General features: G+C 43.1%; 1 protein-coding gene across 5 annotated transcripts in view; it reads left to right on the plus strand.

Moving 5' to 3' along the window:
* Nucleotides 1-6,273: 6,273 nt before the first annotated feature.
* The window catches only part of MAPKBP1 (mitogen-activated protein kinase binding protein 1), a 122,611-nt gene continuing 102,816 nt past the window's right edge, over nt 6,274-26,068 (plus strand). For 2 of the 5 annotated variants that reach the window (XM_080996348.1, XM_080996346.1), the window contains exons 1-2: nt 6,275-6,849; nt 7,830-8,192. In XM_080996348.1, the coding sequence (XP_080852474.1) occupies nt 8,076-8,192 (117 nt within the window). In that variant the 5' untranslated portion in view covers nt 6,275-6,849; nt 7,830-8,075. Of the gene's footprint in view, nt 6,850-7,829; nt 8,193-26,068 lie in introns of all 5 variants that reach the window. The other 3 variants (XM_080996345.1, XM_080996347.1, XM_080996349.1) reach the window with 3 other exon arrangements.

Genomic DNA, 26,068 nt, shown 5'->3' on the forward strand with positions numbered 1-26,068 from the left:
ACATGACCAGGAAAAGCTGTCTGCGGACAAACACCTGCTCCCTTGGCCTGAAAGCGGAAATGAGCGCTGCACCCCATAGTCAGGGGTCCTTTGCCTTTTAATAAGGACTGTGAGAGTTGTCTTGGGTGCCTGCGGTTTACAAATAAATAACCATACAGTAGCTTTCCCCTGGCTGGTAACCTCAGATGTTTTGGACTAATATGCCCATCCTCCCTAACCACTGGCCATGCTGGGGCTGATGGAAATTGTAGCCCATAACAGCTTGGAGAAGTTGGCCTACAACAGAGAGATAAACAAGGTCATTCTAAATGGATATTAGCTGACAATCCTCATTGGCTTGTATGCAAAACTCTCTTGGAATCATTATTATTTCTGACATAATATTTGCTTTTATGGCTTTATTTCTGTAACAACAAAAAGAAATATTGCATAAGGTCAGTGTGTTCTCATATTTATATCTGGTCTTTATCTCCTCCCCACATGCTTTAAAAAAAAGCAGTTCCTCATGTCCATTTATATTCTAGGGTTGCCTTCTACTGTAATTCTTTTCATCTGTCAAATGAACCATTTTTTCCTGTTCTCATGGCTTGAAGAAATGTTACTTCGGGCTGTTCTGCCTTGTTGAATGTTATCACTATCTGTTTAGGATATTATAGCTGGTTCAGCTCCCTGGCATCTAGAAAATTTCTTTGGATGAGCTAAGAATCATTCTACAGATTCTTGCATTGCCTACTTTGGAGAATTTCACAACAGCATCATATGAGCAGGCAGATTCTATTCCTTTGTCTTTGCTTGTGTAGTAGAAATATAGTGGTACCTCGGTTTATGAACTTAATCCGTTCTGGAAGTCTGTTCTTAAACCAAAGCCGTTCTTAAACTGAGGCACGCTTTCCCTAATGAGGCCTCCCACTGCCGGTGCCCTTCCACTGTCTGGCTTCCATTCATAGACCGAGGTAAAGTTCGCTAACCGGAACACTAATTCCGGTTTTGCGGAGTTCTTATACCGAATAGTTCGTAAACAGGCCTGTTCTTAAACCGAGGTACCATTGTATATGGTTTGATTGGTCCCAAAGAGTAAGTAGGCAATTATATTTAGTATTGTTGTTGGAATTTGGTACATACAGCAGTGGAGTGCAGAAATAAATAGTCTGGTGAGACTGCTAGTTGAAAGAACAAAGAAACTGAAGTTTTTTTTTTTAAAAAAACCAAACAAACCCAAAAACTAACACTGTAACCCAAGACATTTCATGATGGTCACGATTCTACCCCCCCCCCTTTTTAAAAAGAAACATGAATTTGGAGCATAATATCCACCTGTGAGTACCATACAGGTTGTGACTTCAAAATATTTAAGGGATAGAAGAGAACATGCAATTATACATACACACACAATGAGAAGACTGTAAACTGCCTCTTATGGTTAGCAGAGGTGACAACACGCATGGCTTCATCTCTTTCATTTCTTCTTTTACACTAAGCCATAATTAGCCAAAGGTGTGTGCTGCCGGATATCCTTTGGCCTTAGGCATGATGTGACTCACAGGCTGAAGTGTGAATTTCTGCAGTGTGTCCATTTAATGAAGTGTAGCCAGCGTGACAGCATTCACAGGAATACTTCAGGGGGTGGATGCTGGTATAGCTTTTAAAAAATAAAAAAATAAAATTACAGCTTTTAGTCACAACAAGGTGACATGCGTTTTGCTGTGTGCGTGTACAAAAGAGTCCCAGAATTTATAAGAGGTCTAGCAAAATACACTAGGGAGTGTTTTAAGGGATAGTTGCATATATAGGAATTTTGGCTCAAGGGGTTCAACCAGACGGTCTACAGAATAGACAGTATGAGATGTTTTCCAAGTGCCTGGCTTTGGCTTATCTGTAGGTGTGGCTCACCCATATCTCACCCATTCCACAATTTTCATGCAGCTGCATGTCATAGCAAAGTGTTCTTCAAACGTGAGTGCCCAGATGTTGGATTACAACTCCTATAACCCCTGACCATTGCCTAAAATGGGGGTGATGGGAGTTGGAGCCCCAAGAGGTTTAAACTGTTTTTAAAAGAAGTTTAAATTGTATGAGTATTGTTATGTTTGCCACCTTTGAAATAAGGTGTGGGGCAGAAATCGAATAAATAAAACAATAAATACTATACTACGCTAAAAAGTATCACATTGAATTTGGCTCGGCAATGAAATTTGCAGCCAAATCTTTGGGCAGAGGTGTAATTCATTCCTGTCAGCAACTGTGCTGCAACATTGTGTAGTGACAAAAAGAGCCTGGTGGATCAGGGCAGTGGTCCATCCACTCCGGCATCCCGTTCCCACAGAAGCCAGTCAGATGCCTCTGGAAAACCCGCAAGCAGAATTCAAGCACAGGAATACTCTCCCCTCCTGTAGTTTCCAGCTACTGGTATTCAGTTGCTGCCTCCAACCGTGCCTCCTCCATGAATTTATTTATTAATCCTCTTGCAAAGCCATAATAAATTGGCAGCCATGACTACCTCAGGAGCAAGTTCCATAGTTTAACTCGGCACTGTGCAAAGAAGTACCTGGAGGTCCTGCTTTCTGAACGCTGTGGGTTCCCGTGAAATTGTTTGGTAGCTGAGAGTTTGTATCACGAGCTGACAATTTCAATTATTTCCCATGGGAACATTTTAAATCTGTGAGTGGTCCAATCTCTCCCCTCTCTAGTGCTTCCTGACATGGCTACAGCCAACCAACAAAAGAGAGAAAGGAAAAACTGATTTGTTCAATCTCCTTCTCTCCCTGGTTTCTGCCCCCAAATGGCTGCCACCTACCAGGAAAGCACAAGCAAATAAGGAAGCAGGCAAATTCCGGCTACTCGGATATCTGAATTTGTGGTGTGTATAGTAAGATTTGGGTACTAATTCCTTGTATTCAGAAAAATGTAGAGCAAGCATTTGAAAAGTGGGACGTGTGTACTTTCTCTTCATTTACCTTTTTAAATTTAGTTTCTGGACCAACCATAAGGAAAGGCCAAAATAGAGTACATTGCAGCAATCCAATATTAAACTTACCAAAGCCTGGACTCCTGTAGTTAAGCCATCCCAGTCTAAGGGAAAGCCACAGCTGTAATAGCAGCCAAAGTCGGTAAAAGGCATTCCTAGCTACTGTGGACACCTGGGCCTCTGGTGCCAAAACACACAGGGGCAGCCATTTGCTTCTCCTTTGAGGTGGCGGTGCATCATAACATACTGCACTCCCAGGGGCTTTTTAGTGATAACCTTTCAGGGAGTGTGGTAAGCACTGCAGTTTCTGACTGCTCTCTCTCTCTCCCCCACACCCACCATGTTTACTCAGAAGGAAGCCTCGCCAAGTTCAGTGGAACCTTCTTCCAAAAAAAGCCAGCACTGGGATTAGAACCTTTGTCAGGCCTTGGCCTAAAGCATTAAAACGAACAAGCCAACCTGCACCCCTATCACAAACAAACTAACAGGTTCTGTTGATTACAAAGGTGTGGATCAGTATGTTCCCATCCTTTGTGAAGCTTTTCAGCCGCAGGCCTCACCTGGGAATTACAACTGTTTCTCCCCTGGGCTTCCAGGTGCATGTTCCCTTATCCAAGGACCCAACCCAGCTAGTTAGAAATAGGGGGATGAGTCATTGCCCTCTCTTCCCACCCATCCTTTGGGAGTAGCAATTAAAAGATAAAAGAGGCAACCTGATCCTGGACAAAATTCAGAAGCCAAATTAACAGGCCCAGTCTATACAGCAATAGGTTTAAACAGTAAAGTGTGTCTATTCAGAAATATGTATTGCAGATTTCAGTGCATCTTGTTTGCAGGTAAAGGGACCCCTGACCGTTAGGTCCAGTTGCAGATGACTCTGGGGTTGCGGCGCTCATCTCGCTTTATTGGCTGAGGGAGCCGGCGTACAGCTTCCGGGTCATGTGGCCAGCATGACTAAGCTGCTTCTGGCGAACCAGAATAAGGTTGCAATCTGAGTCTGGTGGGTTATGGATATAATCAAAGTTCAGAGCCAAAACAAAACGTTTGCTGTCTGACATAGAGCAGCAAATGCTCCAAGTCAAGGTGTGCATTACCTAAGGTTGGTCAAGTTTTTTCAGCACCCGAAGCAGAAAATTACAACATGTGCCTCTCTCATTCCTGGACACTAAAAATACAAATTATAATATAAGCAGTTTGCTGTTCTATGCCTAATGACAGGGCTGACCCTTTCAAGTTGACTAATGGGCAATTAGCTACAGAAGAGTCACCTTAACCAGTCTGAATGGCCATCTACCTGGAATGTATAATATTTCCCTGGAAGTCATTGCTACCCAGAAACAGGAGTATAGAGGTGATGAATCAATGTCTGTGTTTTGAAAATGTGAAATTGCATTGAACCTATAATCTAGGTTCAAAAATCTTTCTTAGTCTCATAAACTATGTTTTATGGAAACAGGACTGCATTGTATTAAGCCAGAGTTCCCCACTGTGTGTGAACCAGAGAAGTCTGGCTTAATGGCAGTAGACAAACAAGGATACACAGCTAGGATCAGATAATGAGCCAGGAATTAAGAGCCAAACCTAGCACAAGAGGTGAGAGGGAAGGAAAGGGAACGATTCCATAAACGGACTATTTAATTAAATGCCAAATAAATGGTGCCATCCCACCTTCTCACCAACCCAACCTCTTTTAATTGGGCTCAGAAACAAACGAAGTATATTGCATATATTAAAACGTTCACCAAAGTTCTGAAGCATAAAACAGTGAAAGAAGGAGCACACACAGAAAAACGGCAAGCACTGTATCTGCTAAAAACTGTTGGCATAATTTTGTTAAATTTTGGAACAAAATGGTAGCCCAAATTACAGAATTTTGAGTGAAACTTCCCTCCGCAGCACAATTCCTAAATGTTTACTTGAAGCTAAGCCCCACTGTGTTCAGTGTTGCTTACTCCCAGGTAAGTGTTTACAGCAGCCTTACCGCTGTAAGGTTTACTCTGTGTTAGAATATGGAAACCAATGCAGGCACTTGCAGTGTGAGACTATGCAGGGATTACAAACATCCTTCATGTTCATGGGCTTTCTTCAGGAAGTAAATCCTACTGAACAGTATGGGATGTTCTCAAGCAAACTTTAATCGGATCTGACTGTGTGCATTTTTTAAAGGATGCAGACTAATATCAGATATAACTCCAGGTATCATATTTATTACTGCAAGAAATGGGCAGTTTACACCGCATAGGGAATCATTCTCTCTAGTCATGATCACTACTAATTTTGTGTTTATTATGCATGAGAACACACTGGAGCGGCATTTAAAAAATCTGAAATTCAGTGGAACTGGGTCTTGATTGAAGGGATGCTACAAAAATGGTGTAATTAGATAAAAGTGGAAATGCCTGCATTCTGTTCTGCATTTTTATCTTGTGAACCACCCAGAGATCTTCGGAAGTAGGGCAGTATATAAATTTAATAAATAATAAAATAGCAATACCACTGGAAAATCCAGCCAGGAGCCAGGCCAAGTTTGGAAAAAAGGCCCCTGAGAGTTTACACCAGGCTTCCTTAACCTCGGCCCTCCAGATGTTTTTGGCCTACAACTCCCATGATCCCTAGCTAGCAGGACCAGTGGTCAGGGATGCTGGGAATTGTAGTCTCAAAAAAACATCTGGAGGGTAGTGGTTGAGGAAGCCTGGTTTAGACTAGCTAATGGCAATGCTATGGGTGTAGCAGTTCGGCCTGGTCAGGAGATGATCCCATAGGTCAGACCCCTTCTTCCCTGGGGTAACGGAAACGGTTCTCCTTCTGCATTCCAAGCAGCTGTTAAAGGCACAGGTGTCCTGCCGCGGGGGGGGGGGCGTGGAAAAGAGTCAGCCACCCGATTTAACGGTGTGCTCTTTAGTAACCCACTAAGCAGCGCCTCCGGTTTAGCCCCCGGGGGCAAGTTAAAACGTGCCCTCTTGCGAAGGAAGCTGGCAGAGGAGCCAGGGCTGGGTCGGGCTTGGCCAAACCGGCTCCTTTTTGCCTGCGAAGAGGTGACTTGGCGGGGAGGGTGAAGCAAGGTCGGTCTGCCTCTGTTGGAAAGGAAGGTAACCGCCGCCTCCTCCTCCTCCCTACAGGGGCGCTGAGGTCGAATCCTTAATCCCTCCTTCACCCGGTCTCGAGGTTCTCCTCTCCTCCGTCCTCCTTTTCCGTTTCGCGGTTTGGCCTGCCTAGGCCACCGTCGCCGCCGCCGCGGAATCTGGCTGGCTGGGATCTGTCAGCGTGAGTCCTGCGCCAGAAGGGATACAACAAGCGCAGCGGGCGGAGGGGCTGGAGCGTGGAAGCGAGAAGAGCGGTGGCCAGCCCGGAACCTGGAGAGGGGGAAACAGCTGAGCGAGGAGGAGGAGGAGAGCCGTGACACGGCAGGCAGCCCTCTGGGAGGGTCCGGCTGAGGGAGAGCCTGGCAGCCTCCCCTGCACGGGCGCCCCGGCCACTTCCAGCCTCTCGGCTGTCAACTAGCAGGCGGTGGGGAAGCTGAGCAGGGCAGAGCCCGGCCCCCTTTCCCAGTCTCTCCTCCCCGCTAGCAATTTTTTCCCTCCCTCCCCCCCCTTTAAAATAAAAATCTGCAAGAGGAACTCCCGACCTTCCTCGTAGTTTTTGAATCCGCTGGCTGCCTCCCGCTCCCCCGCCTGCGTGCGGTCTGGATCCCTGCGAAGCGAGAGGCGAGAGAAGGAGTTCAGGGGAGGAGGAGGAGGAGGAGGAGGGCGCTTCGCGTGCGTTTTAAATCCCACCGTGGCTTTTTCTAAAAAGGAAAAATCGGCTGCATGGACGGGCAGCGGGCAGAGAAATCCCATTTAATCTCCTCTCGTTGCTCCGCAAAGCGCCGCTGCCTCTTCGCCAAGGTAACAAAGGTTGAGCCATGTAGTGGTTTTCTTAAAAAAAAAACCAAAAACCAAGAAAACGGTTTGTGTCGTTGGCTTATTGTTAAGAAGAAAAAAAAAATTGTCCTGAAGGTTTGAATTTGCCCCCTGAATAACGGTGGTTCAGAATGCGCTGGGAAAGGCTTTATGCGATGGTCGGGTATTTTTCGTCTTCGCGCATTTGCGGGCAGGAAGGTGGGGAGGAACAAAATTACCGCAAACTTCTGCCGAAAAATCTGGGTAGATTTGCCTCCCCGTCCCGAGGCTGTCATCAGCCTGAGGTGCGGAAGGTTTTTTGGGCCTGACAATCTTGGCTGGTCGAGATTTTCTTCTTGATAAGTAAGGGGGCGGGGGGTGTACGAAACAGTCGGCTATTTTAGACTTGGAAGATATCCGTTATGTTTAAAATCTAGGCTAAAAACGTTTGATCTAATGGCAGCAAGTTTCTTATTTGCCCAATGCATATGCAGCATCTGATGCCCATTCCTCAACATTATTTTAAAATCGTGAATACTGCAACAACGGGCAGTGCAAGGGGGCGGGGAGAGAAGGAGCCTCGCTTGGAGATGTGGTCCTGATCCTGCTGTGCTATTCCCTTGCATGGATCTCTTCAAGGACTGCTTCAATTGTGGGGGACTAACTATTAAGATTGCTTTGGGGGTGGGGTGGGGGGAGGACTGGGTCAATGCTCTAACTTTAAATCCTGACATCTGTAGTGAACTGGTTATTACAGTGGTCTCCCCCACCCCTTTAAAGCTGTCTGGCTCTTTAAAGTGTGCTTCCTTACATATGGTGATGCTGGTGGGGAAAGGATTTTCCACAAATCCTGATGAAATTCAGTGACCTTTGATGCATGGCTTCTGCCATTCAGCCTCTATTAGAAAAAGCCGAGATGCACTTGAAGATGTGTTACTGGCTTATGTTAGCTTTGCTGTCTCTTCCCCTCTTTTCTTCCCCCAAAGGTCCATATTGATCCGAGTCTTTTGAACTGACAAAGGAAGTATCTGGAATAGTAGTAATACAAAAGCTTTCAGCAATTGTGCCCTGAAGCGGGAGCCTTATGATGAAGTGAAAAAGGGGAGTGCCTGCAATCTGGAGTCTCTGGACAGAAATGGCCCCCTTAACTCCTCTGGCGTGTTAACCCCTGACTGGGTGGTGGAGGAAGAAAGTGCTTGAGAGGGGGGCAGGGCTACCTCCCCACGAAGGCTATGATGTCGGTTGAAGGCTCCACAATAACAAGCCGCATCAAGAACTTGCTTCGATCTCCTTCTATCAAGCTGCGAAGGAGCAAGCCAGGGAGCAAGCGGGAAGACATCAGTACGAAGGTGAGCGTTCCAACTGTTTTGCATCCTCCTGAAAGCCTCACCTTTGGCTAAATGCTCAGTTGTGTTGGGGGATGTATAAGGTGGCCCTTAAATATTATGGAATAGCGGTGGTACTTTCACCTGTTTTTCTGACCTGTGCGTAGCACAGCCAGCAAGACAATTATGGTCTTTGTCTGGGTGTACCTAAAGGTTGCTTTCCCAAGCTGTATGTGCAAGAAGGTACTTTATGATGTGCTGCACATGGATAGATGTTGCAAGGCAATGAAGGCACTTCAGGATGTGCTACACGTGGATAGGTGTTGTAAGGCCCCCGGGCAATTGGAAGGGAAGACAGGATGTAACACCTTTGGCTCTTCTCACACAAGGAAGTGTGGAACAAATGATTGTTTGGTTAAAACAAACCTTTCTTATGCCTTTTGGGGGCATCTCTCAAAAGCAACAAGTGTGTATGCTACCCTAATGTTTTTCAAGTATAGAGATGTAGCCTTTGTTATTGAAGCTTATGGTGTTACTTGACACATGACTGATTAAGTTTAATGAACAGGATTAAAAGTGTCAAGGAACTAAGCCTGTGTTAAGGCAGTGCATCCTTGAGATATAGCTGCCATAGTGGTACGTGTGCTCTCTGTCTCTCTCTCTCTTTCCTACTTGCTCTTTCTAGCAAAGGTTTTATGGCACATTCTTCAGTTTGCTGTCCTGAGATTAATGTAGGGCAGAAAGAGCCGTGGACTCTGTTCTCCTTCAGAGGATAAGCTTGTTTTAATTTGTGTGGTCAGTAAAATAGGAACAACCAGCTTGGCCACATAGTGAATAATAATTAAAACTGGGGGCTGAGATCCCAAATTCCTGGATGCTTTGTCATTGCCTAATTGTATTGCATTAAGGACAAACGTGCACACGAAACAGTGCCTCAGTTTTCCCATCTGTAAAATGAATGTACCGGTAATTGCTCCTAATTATAACTAATTAGTGATGAATGCTTGCTTAAAGCACCTTGTACTTCTTGGACAGTTTTTGGCATGTCATGCAAGGTACTTTCTGTATTTAATAATTTTGCAGCTGACACTCTGCATGTTTTCTCAGAATAATAAATCCCAATAAGTGGATTGTGCATGGGTTTGTTGCTGTATTATAAGAAGCTTTCCCAGTACCCATGGGACAGTATAAAATGAAAGTAAGCATACTCTTATTTCAGAGGTACAGCTTAAAATTGTTATGAAAGCTGCGTTTTCCTCTTCCGATGTCGTTACTTGAATAGTGATCTAATGATAAGGCTTGCTTTCCCACCCTATGCTCCATATAAATAAATGGGGTTTATTTCTCAACGTTTTGTGGAAGGGCCTCCTTTTATAGCCAACTGACCTTTGGTCTACTTGGTGCAAAAAATCCATTCTTCAAGCCCTCCTCCCTACTTAAGAGGTGTAAGCTCCACAGTACAATCTTCTGCATGTCTGCTCAAAAGATAAGCATATAGGATTTCAACTGAAAGTAGTTTCCAGACAACCTGTTTTTTGAACAATCGTTCTGATTTGTTTGTGGGGAGGTTGATATGATGTTACATAATCAACTGTTGTCCCACACTTTCCAGAGCATTATCTTGTCACTTTCCTTATTGCAATAAGTATGGCTTGCTTTTATTTATTTTGGAAGTGGTTATGTTGCATAGGTCCATTTTCATTGGGCCACCTGAATTTGCTGGAATGCGATTGAATCCCATCCTCAAAAAAACAGCCTGGAAACACCTACAGTCATCAAAATCCAGTTTTGCAAAATTTAAAAGTACCCAGACTCTTCTTAATGTGCCCATGTGCTTTCAAGACATACAGGGTTTCGAAAACGCTCTTTAGTGAGGCATACACCTTTCTAATATACTGTATTAGTGTTACTGTTTTGGCTAGTGGGAGTTGCCTGGTCCTTAAGGGGAAACCATCTGTTTGTTCTCCTCTTCTTCCTTTTTTTCCTGATTATGTGGAAGTGCAGTAATTTCTTGGCTCATTCTTTCTTACCCTGCAGTTGTCTGTGAGATGGTAACTTGGATGTGGATGCATCTGAAGTTAGTTTACAGTTCTCCTCCCTGTGAAGGAAACTAAGAAATGCATGCAGATTGCCTATGCAAACTCATTTTGTTTGCTTGATTTATTGAATGCATGATTAGAAGTGGTACCAGCTTATTTGCAATGCTATCAGTTTTGATTATTGTTCTGTGAACCGCCCTGAGACCTCCAGGTATAGGGCGGTATAGAAATTAATAATAATAATAAATAATGATGAGAACTTGAGATGGGCTAGCAACAAGATGTAAAAGTTAATTGTATACAGAAGCACACAACACATGAGGGCTATGATTTGATCCCCCCGCCCACATAGTCCCTTCTGAGCAACACATGCCACCTGTGATTATTGTAAAAGACAGGTATAATGGGATACCATAGGAATGGAGTTATCTTGTAGATGGGGCAAAATGAGGAAAGCTATGAAATATAGTGTCCCCCGGTTGCTAGAGTCCTGGCCACCTCTTATCTCTGTAACCATGATGGTAAAAAATGTGCTCTTTCTAAAAAAGGAAGAGGTTAGGATACTCAGATTTTATGGGACGAATGCCTCCTGTTTTATCAAGACATAATTTAACAAGAGGAGCGTGGGAAACTTCTTGAATGGTCCCGTCAAATGATGAGAAATGCATTTCGAAATGTATATTCCACCCTTTGCTGTTGTCGCTCCCATGACTTATTGCAATAGTAAATTTTACCTGTCCCCTGCTTCCCAGATGTCTAATTAAGTGCAAAAGTGTGGTAACATTCTCCTCACCAGCTGGCTGGACAGTGTAGATGACTGTGTAACCAAGTTGTGATAGGTGAACTATTAGGGATTTGGGTGGCGCTATGGTCTAAACCACTGAGCCTCTTGGGCTTGCTGATCGAAAGGTTGATGGTTCAAATCTGCATGATGGGGTGAGCTCCCATTGCTCTGTCCCAACGTCTGCCAGCCTAGCATTTCAAAAGCATACCAATGCAAGTAGATAAATAGGTACCACTGTGGCGGGAAGGTAAATGGTGTTTCTGTGCACTCTGGCTTCTGTCACAGTGTCCCATTGTGCCAGAATCTGTTTATTCATGGTGGCCACATGACCTGGAAAGCTGTCTGTGGACAAATGCTGGCTCCCTCGACCTGAAGTGAGATGAGCGCTGCACCCCATAGTCCCCTTTGACTGGACTGAACCGTCCAGGGATATCTTTTTACCTTTAGGTGCACTATTGTAAATTACTACTTGGTAACTGATTACTACAGAATCCCAGTCCCACAGCTGAATCCTGTAGAATAATGGGCAAATGCTGGCAATCTGTAACCTCTACTTTGTGAAAATGATTTGCTCGAGGAAGGTGATGGGACAGGACCATCTTGTACAAATGTAACCTTGGAATTCCTTCCAGTTTTGCCTCTCTGAAGCGCAGTGTCATATTTTAGTGGGAGTAACAGGTATATTAATCATTGCTATTGGTTCCACCTGGAAAACTGCTGTTTGAAAAGCCTAATTCTCACTGAGGTGGAAAACTTGTGTCTTGGCTCTACTTCAGACTACAGGAAAAGGCTGAGGTATTGACTGCTCCTCCAAACAAAAATAAATGATAATCACATAAAAAATAATAAACACAACTGTGTACACGTAGTAAAACAGATGTAAGGACATTTCTCCCCAATATCCTACTTTTTTTTTTAATATGCGGCGTTTTATGTTTTTTACAGCCTGGTTTACTTCTTTGAAGAGAACAGTAATGTTAAGAGATTGTCAGTTCATGAAACAGGATCCTCAGCATGCCTGATAATTCAAGTGATTTTCCTTAACACACTACTTTTTTTTGCATATTGGTTAACGCTGCGGATGCTGTCAGCTGGGCAAACATGAAAACCATTTGAAAAGGAGAGTTGCAAGGTCACAAGTTGGAAATCTTAGCTTGAACAGAACTGATTCGACATAGTGAAGTTACCACTCCTGAACTGCTTCTTCCTGGGTCTTGCTGTTTGTCCTTCTCCATAGCCTGATGAGTGGAAAAGAGGCATCTCACTTGCTTCAGCCAGTGGTGGAGGCAATTAGACCCAGAGGAACATCTGCCCCTCCAGATGTTGCTGGACTCCAACTCCTGCCTGCTCCTGCTGGTGTTACCAATGTTGTAGTTGTAGTCCAGGAACATCTGGAGAGCCACAAGTTCCCCAACTCTTTTGTGGGAAATAAGAGCCAAAGGCCTATCTAAGCCAGCATCCTTTTTCGACAGTGGCTAAGGGCATTTATTTATTTATTTAGGGTTGTATTCAGCACTAGCCCTACTTGAATAGACCTAATGAAATTAATGAACCTAAGTTAGTCATGCCCATTAATGTCAGTGAGTCTACTTGGAGCAAAACTAGTATTTAATACCACTTCATTTAACAAAATGTATATCCTTCCTTATTGTCAGAAAAAAAAACCCTACGTGGTAAGTAATATAAAGGTAATAGCCCTCTCCTGCTGCTGTTACCAATCTTCAGAGGCACATTGCCTCTGATCATGTAGGTAGTATACAGTCATCATGACTAGCAGCCATTGATAGGCTTATTCTCCACAAATTTATCTTAATCTTAATGCTAACAAAGGTCCAGACTGTGTCCTGGTCTGGCAAACCAATTGAAAAAGGTCTTCTCTTTAATCACAATAACTTCTCAGATTGTCTTAGTTCAGTAAAACGGGGCAGCTTTGAGCAGATTGTGACTGGGTGCCGGTGGCTATATGAATTAGTGTACTGGCTAAGTCAGCTTTCAGAGATCAAGAATGTGGCATGTTTCTTTCAGGCCTGAAGGGCTTGATTGATCTTGATTTACTCAGTTTTCGACCTGGTAACTGAGTTTGTGTGTGTTTCATCTCCCGGTGTCCAAGCGCTGCGGCTTGTTTAGAGAAGGATGCTTCCTAATTAATGACTGGGTCTGCGGTGGCGAACTTCCCAGTCAGTGTGGTACCTTCTTTGTCTTCAAGAGGTTTTTTGGAAGATGATTAGAGAAACCTGTTTGTGGGTCTGAGGGAGACAGGGAAGGAAGATGAAGAGCTGTATTTTGGCCAACTGGCTCCCTTCCACAGTATCTTTAGAAGAGAAGCGGATGGGTTAAGCTTAAGCAGGACTCTCATGATTTAGGTGAAAACAATAATTTTGCAGGCGGTGTATATAAATAACATATGTGTCTCCTACTCGGACAAATGTAAGAAACTGGTGTTGGTTGCATTGACCTCTAGGCGTATGTACAAAAGCCTGCAAAAGTATTTCCCCCCCAAAGCCAGGTCTTGGACCTTAATGTTTCTTAAACTACCACAGAATTACTGGATTGGACCCAGCAGAGACAAATTGTTTGAAGTCATAGCTTACACTGCTGTATGATTTCAAACTTTAGTGTGAGTTGGGTAGGAAGGTGCCAAGGCCTACTCTTGACTATGTCAAAATATCACAGCAAAAAAGTAGTGGGTATTGAGAACTTTTGTTAGGTTATTTTTCTTTATGCCCCAGGATAACTAATGTTGGCATCTGTCTAGAGATGTCTCTCTAGAGACAATGGTGTGCACCTCTGGGGATGAAGTCAGACCGCTGCATTAGCAGCACTGAAGTGATCTCCCCGGGCACAAGCCTAGGCAGTGCGTGTGGAGGTCCTGGGCTGCCCAAATGACAAGACCACGCCCCCCTCACTGATGTGGTTCAAAGGGAAGCAGAGCAATATGTTTGACACCAGCTTGGCTGCAGGAGTTGCTGGAAGGAGGTGTACATGGCACCGTTTGGTCATTTTAGGGACTCTACTCCAGATTTGCATCAGCTTTACTCCTTATCCTTTTCTTCTCCCATAGATATCCTGCAAGGCATCGGAGGTTTAGGATCAGAGTTTTCTTTCTCCTAGATAGCAATGTTATCAATGCAGATCAAGCAGTTGCCATGCCCCTTTGACTTCTTTGAAGTTGTTAATGAATTTGTGCCGTTGGACATAGGCCCGTTCTGTACACAATATATTTGGTGATGCTAGTTGCTAATGGAAGGCCCATGACTTCTCCCAGCAGTGAAGTCTGAATAGTTGAAAGAGAAAATGGAGTGCAATTCAGTGATTTAAGAATTAAGATTATAGGTGGCAGGCTGATTTGTGTTCAAGCAATTCCTTGAATGTTCCAGTTAAGAAGCCCAACTCCTCAAAGTGCAGCTTCAGTAAGTTTTGACTTAATGTGATTAAAATGAAATCTCTTGGACAGAGCCAAATGTTATAATGTCAGCTAGAAAGCTTTGAGTTCAGCCTTCCTAAGCCCTACACTGGAAATGATTAGGACAGTAGAATGTTCTTAAAAGTCCCAGCCTTGATTATTCTGATTCTCTTAACTCAGGTTGTTTGTGACCTGGTCTGTGCATGCAGCTGAATGAGGTGGGAGCAATATGAAGTGGGAGAATGGACGCTGACACTGAGGTGGCAAGTGGATTGTGCAATTTTTGAATGATTTGCTTTAAGTGAAAAAATAGTGAAACAGAGAGGGTCTAGCCTGTGCCATTCTTTTCCTGGATGCTACTGAGTATACATGAATAGGATTGTGCTTACAGTTATCCCATGAGGGGATGTGGCATTTAGCAGAAGAAAGGATGCCCACCAGAGGCGGTTTTAGGGCAGTGCCACCAGTTCGCCAGCACTGGGCACGCAGCCTTCTCATAGCCAGATAATTGCTTACCCAACTGACAGGGTCCTAGAGCCCTCCACATTCCTTCCTAAAGCCTGATGCCTCTTACTTGGCTTTGGGAAGGGAAGGCCAGGGCTGGAGAGGGCATCAAATTTTGGCTTCACACAGGGCATCACATCACCAAGATCCACCCCTGTGCCCATCCCAATGGCTCATTCATTGGCTGCATAGCCAGTAATCTTGTGTATGTAGATGAGGAGGACAAGTTCAGAATTCTCCAGGTGTGTAATGACTTATGGACTATGTGAAGATGTTGGGCTGAGGTGATGGTTCTTCCCAGACCCAAGGAGTCAGAACAGAGGAGGGGCGGTTATAAGTGAGTGTAGTGCCGTGGCCTCTCCATATGAGGCACAGTGGTACCTCGGGTTAAGAACTTAATTTGTTCTGGTGGTCCATTCTTAACCTGAAACTGTTCTTAACCTGAGGTACCACTTTAGCTAATGGGGCCTCCTGCTGCTGCTGCACCGCTGCTGTGCAATTTCTGTTCTCATCCTGAAGCAAAGTTCTTAACCCGAGGTACTATTTCTGGGTTAGTAGAGTCTGTAACCTGAAGCGTCTGTAACCTGAGGTACCACTGTACAGTTTAGATCATGGACTGTTAGTGCAGGGATCTGTCATTAGGCTGTTTCAAAAAGTCATAGTAGGGTAAGGGATGGGGAGGAAATTCTGTTCACTTTGCATTTAAAGACAAACCTACCAAATCCACACTTTCTGTGACAATACATGAACCAAACCAAAGACATCCTTTGTAATATGCCATTTTCTGAATTTTGCAATTTGGTTCTCCAGCCAAGTGATGTGTACTAACATGCATATACAAAGCTTAATAATAATAATATACTTGGGTAAAGTGTCCATAGAATGCATACATTTATGAAAGCAGCATACAAAATGTGTTATGTTAGTGAAGGGCGCTTGGGAAAATGTATAGATTAGGCATATTTGCATATAGAAATGTGTGTGATGATGAATTATCTGTTGAATTTACATGAGAAATTCATAAAATAAATCATAAACTGTTGTGGAAATGTGGAGAACTGAATTTAAGATTGGAAAAATGAAAAACTGAAAGAAACCAAGGGATAGCTTAGTTGGTTAGAGCATAGGGCTGATGACGCCAAAGCTGCATATTTCTGCATAGCAGGGGGTTGGACTATATGATACTCAGGATTCCTTCCAACTCTATGATTCTATGATCTATGATCTGACAGATTCACCTTACTCTAAAATAGGCTGGGCTAAGCCAGCCACATACATATGTAAGTACCTTGAAAAGCTTTGCTATTCCATCCAGCATCCTTGTCAGAGATTAATGGGTTAATCTTTTAAAGAACAGAAAAGTGGGGTGAGATAAATTGGCTACCCTGTGAAGCAGACAACCTGTTAGTGGAAAGGAGGAAGAAACAGTCCTGGATTGAAGACAGTTCTTGAATGAGGACCTGGAGGAAGTAAATTCACAAAAGATCTCTTGAATGTGCATATAATAGAGTGCTTTCCAAAACTAAATGACTGTAATAACAATGTGTCTGTACACCCCTTGTATCCAAAACCTGAATTTTGTTTATGCTTTTTGATATGAAAAGGCCTTCCTCATTGTCTTTGCTTTCCTTGAGTCATCAGGAAATATTTATAGTAGAGGAATACTGCTTTTGTTCCTAAACCTGTATACCTGGGCTCTCTCAAAAGTTAGAGTCCTTCCTATGATCAAAAGTTCATTTGAATTCGTTGGGGGAAGGATCTGACATTCTCTCTGAGCTTTCTGCGCAGGATGAGTCGGGGGTGTCTCCAAGTTTCACCCTGTGAAAACTGAGCTTGCATAGCCATGTGAGAGTAGTCAGAAACTTTAATCTGCCATAGGAAAGTTAAAAAGACATGCAGCCATCATCTCAAGACTCTACAATGATTACGGTTTATCTTCATGTACAGGAGGTATTGGGGTTTAGTGCCTTAAATCTATGTACAGAATGTTATTTGACTGATGCTTTCCACAAAGGTCTATCAGCTATTACGGGGAGGGGAAAATCAGTCAAACCCACAAAATCTTCATGCCAAGCAAGGAGGACGGTGATGTTCACTAACAGCTTGGATGCAGAGACCATGAATAATGCACCCAGACTGGGTCATCTGCCCCGACTTCCGGGTTGGTGCCTCTGGTAAGGGCAGATTTCCTCCGATCGGGAGGAATCCGCTCCGTGGAAAACAGGGTCTGAACCGCCACGGCGAGGCGGAGACCCATCAAAAACCACAGGCGGGAGAAGCCTGTGGACGTGGGATTCGGCCGGTACCTTTGCGCCCCCCCTACTCGCGGGGAAACCCGATTTCGGGGTTCCGGAGCGACGTGGGGTGAGTGGCGCGGTGCCTTGAATCGACTGCTTCTTTCACAGAGTGAAGCCGCATTGCTGTTGCCGGAGAGCGCTGACTTTTTCCTGTGGACAATTGGAGCTTAAATAACTGTCCGTGAGTAGAACGGAAAATTGGAATAAGAAATTTCCTTTAATTTGGCACTGAAGCGGAAAGGTATAAACAGGAAGTCTGCCTTCCGCTTTTTGTAAATAGATTGAAGCAAAGACACGGCAAGCTAGAGTTTAGAAAATCGTTTGTAAAGGATCAATTTTCATCATTTAAAATTACTGAACCCCCCTTGGAAGAAGGAGAAGAGGGGGGAACTTTTTCTGGACTGATTAAACTTGCAGAAGACAAGTAAAGAAAAGAAAAGCAATTCTCCACCGTCCTGAACCTGGGAGCGGGGTGTCAGGACAGACGTCTTCGGGAAGTTCATTGACTATAGACAAACGTTTTTGACAGATAGTTAAAAGAAGAGAAACATATTGATTCCTTTGTTCCCCTTCGCATCTAAAAGGAACAAAATATTGACAAAATATCTGAAAAAGGAAACTTTGTTGTTAGATTTGCTTTAAAAAAAAAAAGAGAGAGATGGATACAAATAGAAGCTTTTTCCCCTAGAGGGAGCTTGTGAAACTGTTATTAAACTCGAACTGGGGAGCTTTGCAGCTGCAATAGATTAAGATCGTGGGAACAGACTCTGACCTTCAACAAGAATGTACTCGGAGGCTCTGGTGTTGGCCTTTTGTAAGACAAGTGCTTTATTGGAACAGTTACATGAGAAGATGGATTTGATGACTATTGGGATCGGAAAGTTTGGACAGGCAGTGGGTACTTATTTAGAACCCACTCAGGAATTAACTCAGGAGTGTGCTTTGACAGATCAGATGAGGGAGGAGGTTGTTGCTGGACCTAGTGAGGCAGAGATGGAGGGAACTGTGGCCCAGCAGGAACATGAGTTGTTGGACTTGACGAATGAACCTGGAGAAAGCCAGATTTGGAGAGACAGAGTTCTGTTTGGCTTGGAGATGGGGGGCTGGACAGACCCCCCTATGCAGGGATGTTTTGACCTTTCAAATCTGGCTTTGGGCCGGGAGGCGTTCGGAGTTGTGCGGGCCCTTAACTTTGGAGGGACTTTGAAACATGCTTTTAAATACCATATGGAGTTCAGTGTTGACTTTGGAAAAGGGGCTGATCTGTCGAGAAGGAACAAAAACATTGTCAAGCTGGAGTCTCCCCGAGTGAAAGGAGCAGAAGACAAAGTAAAGCACAGGTATAAATATGAAGAAGATCTGCGGATGGGACATGGAAGAGATCCAAGGGCCTCGGATATAAGGTTACCAGGTTGATGGACTAGATGGATGGGATAGAAAGGACTGACAAAACCTGAGACCAGGAGAAAGAGACGTTGGATGAAGATTGGAAGAAAGTTTTAAACAAATTATTTAGGAAAACCTTGTAAAAGTAAAGAGTATTAGAAAAATGTTGGAATGAAATTATTTGGCTTTAGCAGAAATGTTAAAAAGAATTATGTAAGAATATGTCATGGTTAAGAGAATTTGGTATAAATAAGATTTAAGTTTTAAGTTTTAGGGCCTTTTATGGTAAGATAAGGTTAAAATAGATTAAGGTAATTTAATGACAGAATATTATGAAAGATGGAAAGGATTTGCTGAGATAATTAACAACTAGAACACAAAAAAGGGAGGTGTGAGGAGGTCGATGAAACAAGGTAATGACAGTTAATGATTTGGGAATATTGGATTTGTTTTTAAATTTTTTGTCTATTTTTGCTTTTTGATTTTGATGTATTATGTGTTTTGTTTTGTTTTCTCTTTTTGACCTTGTTTTTTTTTATTGATTCGTATTGTTTAAATGCTACTTGTTTTTTTCTTCTTGTTTTTTTCTTTGTCTCTTTGTAATCTTAAAATTCTCAATAAATATTATTAAAAAAAAACAAAACCAGACTGGGTCATCTGCCATGGGAGTTTTAGTGATTGTTATTGGCTAGGGGTGACTATGTGCTTGGATTGCATATTTGGGTATTCACTTTAGTCTTATACTTTAGTCACTTTAGTCTTATACGATATGGTGTTTACTTTCGTCCACACACATACTGTTCTCAGAAGTTCATGGCAGTAGAAGTAATGAACATGCCCCTGGTGCTTGTTGGTACGTTATGCTGCTTGTGCTTTGTTTATGGTTTCACTGCCCTCCCAGTGGTCTTCAATGGGTTGGGTTGCGGGGTTTGTAACAATAAACCTGGCACCCTGTCTTTACTAAGGCTTAGAAGTGATGCAATTGCAGTATTAAAATTTAAATTACTTTGCTTCCATTTTTTGTAGGCCTTGGTTGCATGCACACACCATACATTTGAAGCACGCCCTCCTTACACCTCAAAGAATCCCCTGAACTGTAGTTTGCCTCCTAAAGAGGTACAATTCCTAGCACACTTATCAAACTACAGTTCCCAGGTTTACTTTAGATGGGGGAGTGTACTTTAAGTATATGGTATGTACCTCAGTGACCTAGACTGGCTTGGTATAATTCTCCTTTTCTGGCTGCTATCATGTGGAATTTGGGCTGCCTGGTAGAAATGGCATAACTACTGTTTTTCCTTCCAAAGCCCAGTGATGGGTGTGAGAGAATAAAAAAGCATGATGGGTTGTTTTCTTGATTTCCTTGATCCAGTAGAGAGGAGGCTGCAGTTCAGTAGTGGAGTTTGAGAAGCATGTCTCTAAAAACTTTTGAGACCAACAATTAAAAATCTTTGATGGCACCAGAAGCAAGAAACCAGCTAGGGAAGTGGCTAGACCATTAGATAAGAAAGGAATTAAAAGTGTGCTAAAGAGGATAAAGAAAATGCCAAAAAGCTGAAAGATGATGGGGATGCCCCCCAATTTGAATAGCTTCCAAGGTGGACAGATGTATCAATGGCTCCAAGTCATGATTATGACTACATTATTGACAGGATCAGAAATGCCATGTTGCTGATTACCAGTTGTTGGGGATTGCAAATGGGAGAGTGCTATTGAGTTCATGGCCTGCTTATGGACTTCCCACACACACACACACCTTCCTGTTTCCATTGTGGGAAGCAGGATGTTCAGCCAGATGATCCAGCAGGACTCTTATGTAGAGCACATGCCTGCAAGCATAAAGTACACTCCCTAGCATCATTATTTTAAAAAGAGATCTTGGGTAGCAGAGCTATGAGAGGCATCTACAGAAGACCTTGTGGATTCACTGCTGGTTTGGATAGACAGTTCTGGGTTTTATGAAATACAGGTAGTGATCACCATCTCATGTTATAAGGCAGCTGTTTATGTAATGTAGCTGAATTCTAATAGAAGAGGTGTCCTAATGACTGAAACAGATAAAGTATGAAAATATTAATACTGGTTTAAGGTTCAAGGATTTGTGGGTGCAAAGGTACCCATAATTTCTAGGATTAGAAAATGTTAGAGATTACTAAATGCTGTGAGTCTTCACCTGTGTTGCAGACCAAACAGTGTGAAAATGCAGGCTGGACTGAAGAAGAGGGGTTGTAAAAGTAACAGTGTACTAACAAATAATTCCTGCACCACATTGCCGTTAATATTATGAGCCAGACAGGAGCCAGAGCTGAAAAGAGAGATCAAATCTCTCGCCAACGGTAAGGTTAAAACTATGTTTTTTAAGTTTACAAGACAGTTCCTCAAGTCACTAAGCCACAAATCATGTCCACTGTCACTGACTAAACTAGTGGTCACTTGGGGGGGGGGGTTGGATTATTAGTGTTACCTCCTTGTCTTCAGTGTTAGGGGGTGGGATTTATCTGTGAAAGGGAATCATAAAATCAGTACCTAGAGGTGCTGTGAAAGATGGAGTCGCTGCACTTTGATGGTGTTAGCGCTCAGGTGTGGAAGAAATTGGCATCTTATGAAGATGAATGGCACCCTGTGGGATTTCCTGCCTTTCAAACCTGATACAGTATATGGTTATGAATTTGTGGTGGAGGGCAGACTCCCCATAATCCTAAATTTAGTAAAGAGGTAGAATTTTGCCGATTTTCAGAATATGAAGGGAAGTTGCCAGGCCAGTGAAAAATACTGACTGAACCAGTTCTCCTGTTCAGGAGATTGCTAATAGTGATGCTGTTAAGAACCCAAGGAGAACTAAGTACAGGGCCATTAAGAACAATTGACCTTGAAGATGCTGTCCTTTCCTCAGCTGAGAAGTGGAGAGAAACAGAAAAATTGAGAGAGGGGAGGTTGCCTGGGTAATAGGGGTGTGTGATGTCACCACAGGAAAGGAGGGTGTTCTTTTACAACCGAGGTTTTGGGAGCAGGGGGTTCTGGGAAGAAGGAGCAGGAAGTGGGCAGAAATCCATGCACACTGGATGGAAGAGGCTGCACTGAGAGACCAGGGGCCATGACGTGCTACTGCTTTGAACCCAAGCTTGCTGAAGCTATGAAAGGAACCATATGGAACACTTGTGGGACACTCGTCTACATTGTGCCTCCTTTCTAAGGAACATAAACCCTTGTTAACTGTCAAGACCCCTGGACACTTGCTACTGCTCAGCAGAGACGGGGGTTGCCTGTAACCCTATGTTCTCAATGAGTTTCTTTTTCTAAAAGCTTTATCTTTGTATATAATTAGTCCAGTTCCCATTATCTGGAACACTGAGCAGGGGCATTCCACACTGCAAACTTTTGTTGCAGGTGCGAGTTGTGCACTTAAAATACTAGGCCTTCCTTAACTGGCAACTAGTTTGATGACCCCCAAATTATAATAGTTGTAGTGGTCACAGAGTTGCGCTGCAGCCCAAATATAAAATGATGACAACGACTAGGTTTTCTCACGTTTTGCATCTTTGAGGGAATCTTGTGGGTTTTTTTGTGGTGTATAGGTCTGTTTGGCGCTAAGATTTTTTTGCCTGTGGTATTAGGGAAATGGAAATACTGGTATATATTATTCCAGAGGTTTTCAACCTTTCTGAGTCCACAGCTCCCTTGACCAACTACATTCTTTTTGTGGCACCCCTGAGGGCCTCAGGAGCCCAGTTAGGTCACCTCTTGGCTGCAAAGTTATCAGTTTCTCACCCTTTTTCGAACCCCCTCCCTTGTGGAGTGTTCCCTCGGTCTCCTCTCCTCTCCCCTCTCCTTGGGAGTCCTCTGAGCAGCTCTCTGGGGTGAGAAAGACTCCTGCCTGAAACCCTGTAGTGCCTTCCAGTCAGTGTAGATGATGCTGAGCTATACAGTATGGACCTTTATTGGTATAACTGTCTGCTCCTATAAACTCTAATCAACAAAAGCCTACCAGGCCATCATATTACAAAGTAATCCATTACAATTGCAAGTATTCTGCTGCTTTATAATTCTTATAAGCAACTCCAAATTGCCACAAGACAAGACATTTCCTAAAACCCTGAGCTGCTTCTCAGCCTGGATCTCGGCTTCCATCTTCTTCCAGCACTGGGAGGCGGGGATAATCTCTCACCGATAATCCCTTTACTGTGCTGTTTGTCCCTGTTGGCGGTAAGCCGTAGGGATGCACTTTGTAAACGGCCTTTGGGAGGGTGAAGGAAAGGGCTGGAGGCAGCTGGCAGGGGTGAAGCATAAAGGCAGGAGGAAGGCTTTCCACTTCGGAAAAGGGCCTTCTACTCTGGTTCTATTCCAGATCTCCGGCCCATTAAAAAACCTCAAAGAATCCCATAAAAATTGAGGATTCAGTGAGTGAAGTTTTGGCATCCTGTTGTGTTCTCTCCCTTCCTGACTGCTGTCTGCAAATGCAGCATTCAAACATTTTATTGAATTTACTGTCCATTCTAGGTAGGCAGCATTGCAAAGCATTAGGTGATTTTTTATTAATCTACTGCTGGAGACCGTTTTTTTCCAGGCCAGATACTTCAAAACTAATCTCAGAGCTATGTTTTGTTGGGAATACTTTGGGATCTTTATTAATTTAGTGAAGCAGAATATTAGTTGTTATTAAGTGTATTTTTAAAAAAAGTATTGTTTGAATACTGTTCTCCCCCCCCCCCTCTCTGTGTGTGTACCAACTAATCTCAAAGGCACAGAATTTGGCTGCAGTCACTTTTTTTATAAAAGCAAAATGTGTGATGATCTGCTTCAGTGTTCCATGCCCCCCGCCCCCCAGTACTGGTGTCTTGATGTGATGTATTCTGTGAAGCAAAAACTTATGCAAGAGCATGATCTTGTTGTATCCCTTCTGAAAACGTCCTGTTTGCCAGGGTGTGTCTTTTTTACTATTTGACATTTGCTCTGGGCTGCTTTCCACAAATGGCTTGCCAGTCGTTTGTTTTTTTTAAAGGGGAGGGAACTACCTAAAAATTCTAGTTTAGATTATGAAACACCTAACTTGCTCCAAGACATTGTCCCACAACTATTCTATTAATTGCTTTTTAAGTATTGTTTCTCTGATGTTTTATTTTTGTTGATTCATATGTGCAAGGTTTTAATAATTGTGATAACAACACACCTTTGAGACTCGTTGTTGTTGCTGTTGTGGAAAGTGGGCTAGAAATAGTCCAACCACCTTCCAAGAAAATGAGGTTGAAATCTACCCTGGAGGTTACTACTGTTCATTGCAGAATTTACACAGAAGCGGACCTATTGTCACTTACACAGTATTAAGCAATATCCTCCTATTTCAGCCACTTACCACTTACAATTTGCCTATTGGGGTAAAAAAAAAAATAGTCCCATCCCATCCATGTAGTTTTCAAGCAAAAACCAACCCAAGGAAGCAGACTGACAGTAGGCACGTGGTGTTATTTTGGGATGTTTTGCCAGCCTGAGACACATTTAAATTGGTTTTGGGGTAGAAAAATGCCCCATAAAACTGGCCATATATTTCAGTTTCATATTTTATTGGTAGACACTTGGGGCAGAAAACTACCCTGCAAAACTATCTGCGCCCAATCTTTTAGTTTTATTGGAATATATATTTAGGGTTAAACCACAGAGCCTAGGACTTGTTGATCGGAAGGTTGGCGGTTCGAATCCCCGCGACGGGGTGAGCTCCCGTTGCTCAGTCCCTGCTCCTGCCAATCGAGCAGTTCGAAAGCACATCAAAGTGCAAGTAGATAAATAGGTACCGCTCCGGCGGGAAGGTAAATGACGTTACCGTGCGCTGCTCTGGTTCGCCAGAAGCGGCTTAGTCATGCTGGCCACATGACCCGGAAGCTGTACGCCGGCTCTCTCGGCCAATAAAGCGAGATGAGCGCCGCAACCCCAGAGTCAGCCATGACTGGAACTAATGGTCAGGGGTCCCTTTACCTAAATGCATTTATATTGTAGTCCAACACTCACCATACTTAAATCATGCAAAAAGGAAAAGAAAGAAAGAAAGAAAGGAAAGTTTCAGCTATCATTCCAGCCACTATATCTATCAGAAGGGTCTAGTCAATGCTATGGGTTTGTTAGTCAGTTTCTGAACCCATAGCCTCTACAAGCATTGTGAGGCAATGGCTCCATACAGTGGTACCTTGGTTCTCAAACTTAATCCGTTCCAGAACTCCATTCGAAAACCAAGGTGCGCTTTCTCATAGAAAGTAAAGCAAAATGGACTAATCCGTTCCAGACTTTTAAAGACAACCCCTAAAACAGCAATTTAACATGAATTTTACTATCTAACGAGACCATTGATCCATAAAATGAAAGCAATAATGAATGTACTGTACTATAAAATAAATAAGACAGTATTGTAGATGATAAAAATTAAAATTAATTTTTTTATTACCTGCACCGATGATAGTCATTGTTTGGATGGGGCATTTTTATCCATTTCCGCAGTCACACAATCAATCAATCAGTAGCTGAACTGGATTTCACACAGTCACAAAAATGAATTAACCGAAAAAGCCTCAAAAACAAAAATGTAAAATTAATAGCAAAAACAAAAGTGCCAAACTTATTCTGTTCCGGAAGTCCATTTGACTTCCGAAATGTTCAAAAACCAAGGCGCAGCTTCTGATTGGTGCAGGTGCCCCGGAAACAATAGCTGACAACCGTTTCCGAAAAACGTTCGAAAACCGGAACACTTACATCCGGGTTTTCGGAGTTTGGGAACCAAGGCGTTGGAGTACCAAGGCGTTTGAGAACCAAGGTACCACTGTACTTTAAAGTGACATGAGTTCTGTGATTGGAATACTTGGGGTCTTTTTTCTTTTCTTAGTGAGGTTGTGGACTGAGCCATGTGTGCTATTAAGTTTTACTCCTAGGAGAAAATATCGGCTGTGATCAGGGCTGACTTATAGCATGGAGGGAAAGCTCCCAGTCAAGATCTGGTTTGACTGTCAGAATGAATGTAATTTATTATAATGTTTGTGGTAGTCCTGCATGCCTTTGGCTGTTCGAACAGGCGCTTGCTTTTAAGAGATGATGCAATCTACTAAAAAATAAACCCTGTTAAATCAATCAATGAGAATTACTCCCAGGTAAACATGTATGAGGTTGTTACCTGAATCATGTCACTTATTTCTGTTGTCCCAGTTACTTGATAAATTTTGTGATTCTCTGTTTATGACATTTTTTAATGTACTTTGCTTTGAGAATGTTTGTTGAAAGGTGGTTTATACAGTCTTCTTGTGCATCCTAACTATTAAAGTGAGGCTGCCAGATGCAATACTATACAGTACTGATCCTTGTGCCTTAAATAGCTGTGAAGCAGGGAACATTTTGTTAAATGCAACACTACACACCATTGCAAAAAGGATGAGAGAAGCTGCCCCCAATAAAACTATCTCTTCTGAACGAGTAGTAAAATGACCGCAGTCCTCCCATGTAGAGTCTAATAG

This window comes from Podarcis pityusensis, assembly GCF_964106645.2.
Source record: "Podarcis pityusensis genome assembly, chromosome: 1".
NCBI lineage: Eukaryota > Metazoa > Chordata > Lepidosauria > Squamata > Lacertidae > Podarcis > Podarcis pityusensis.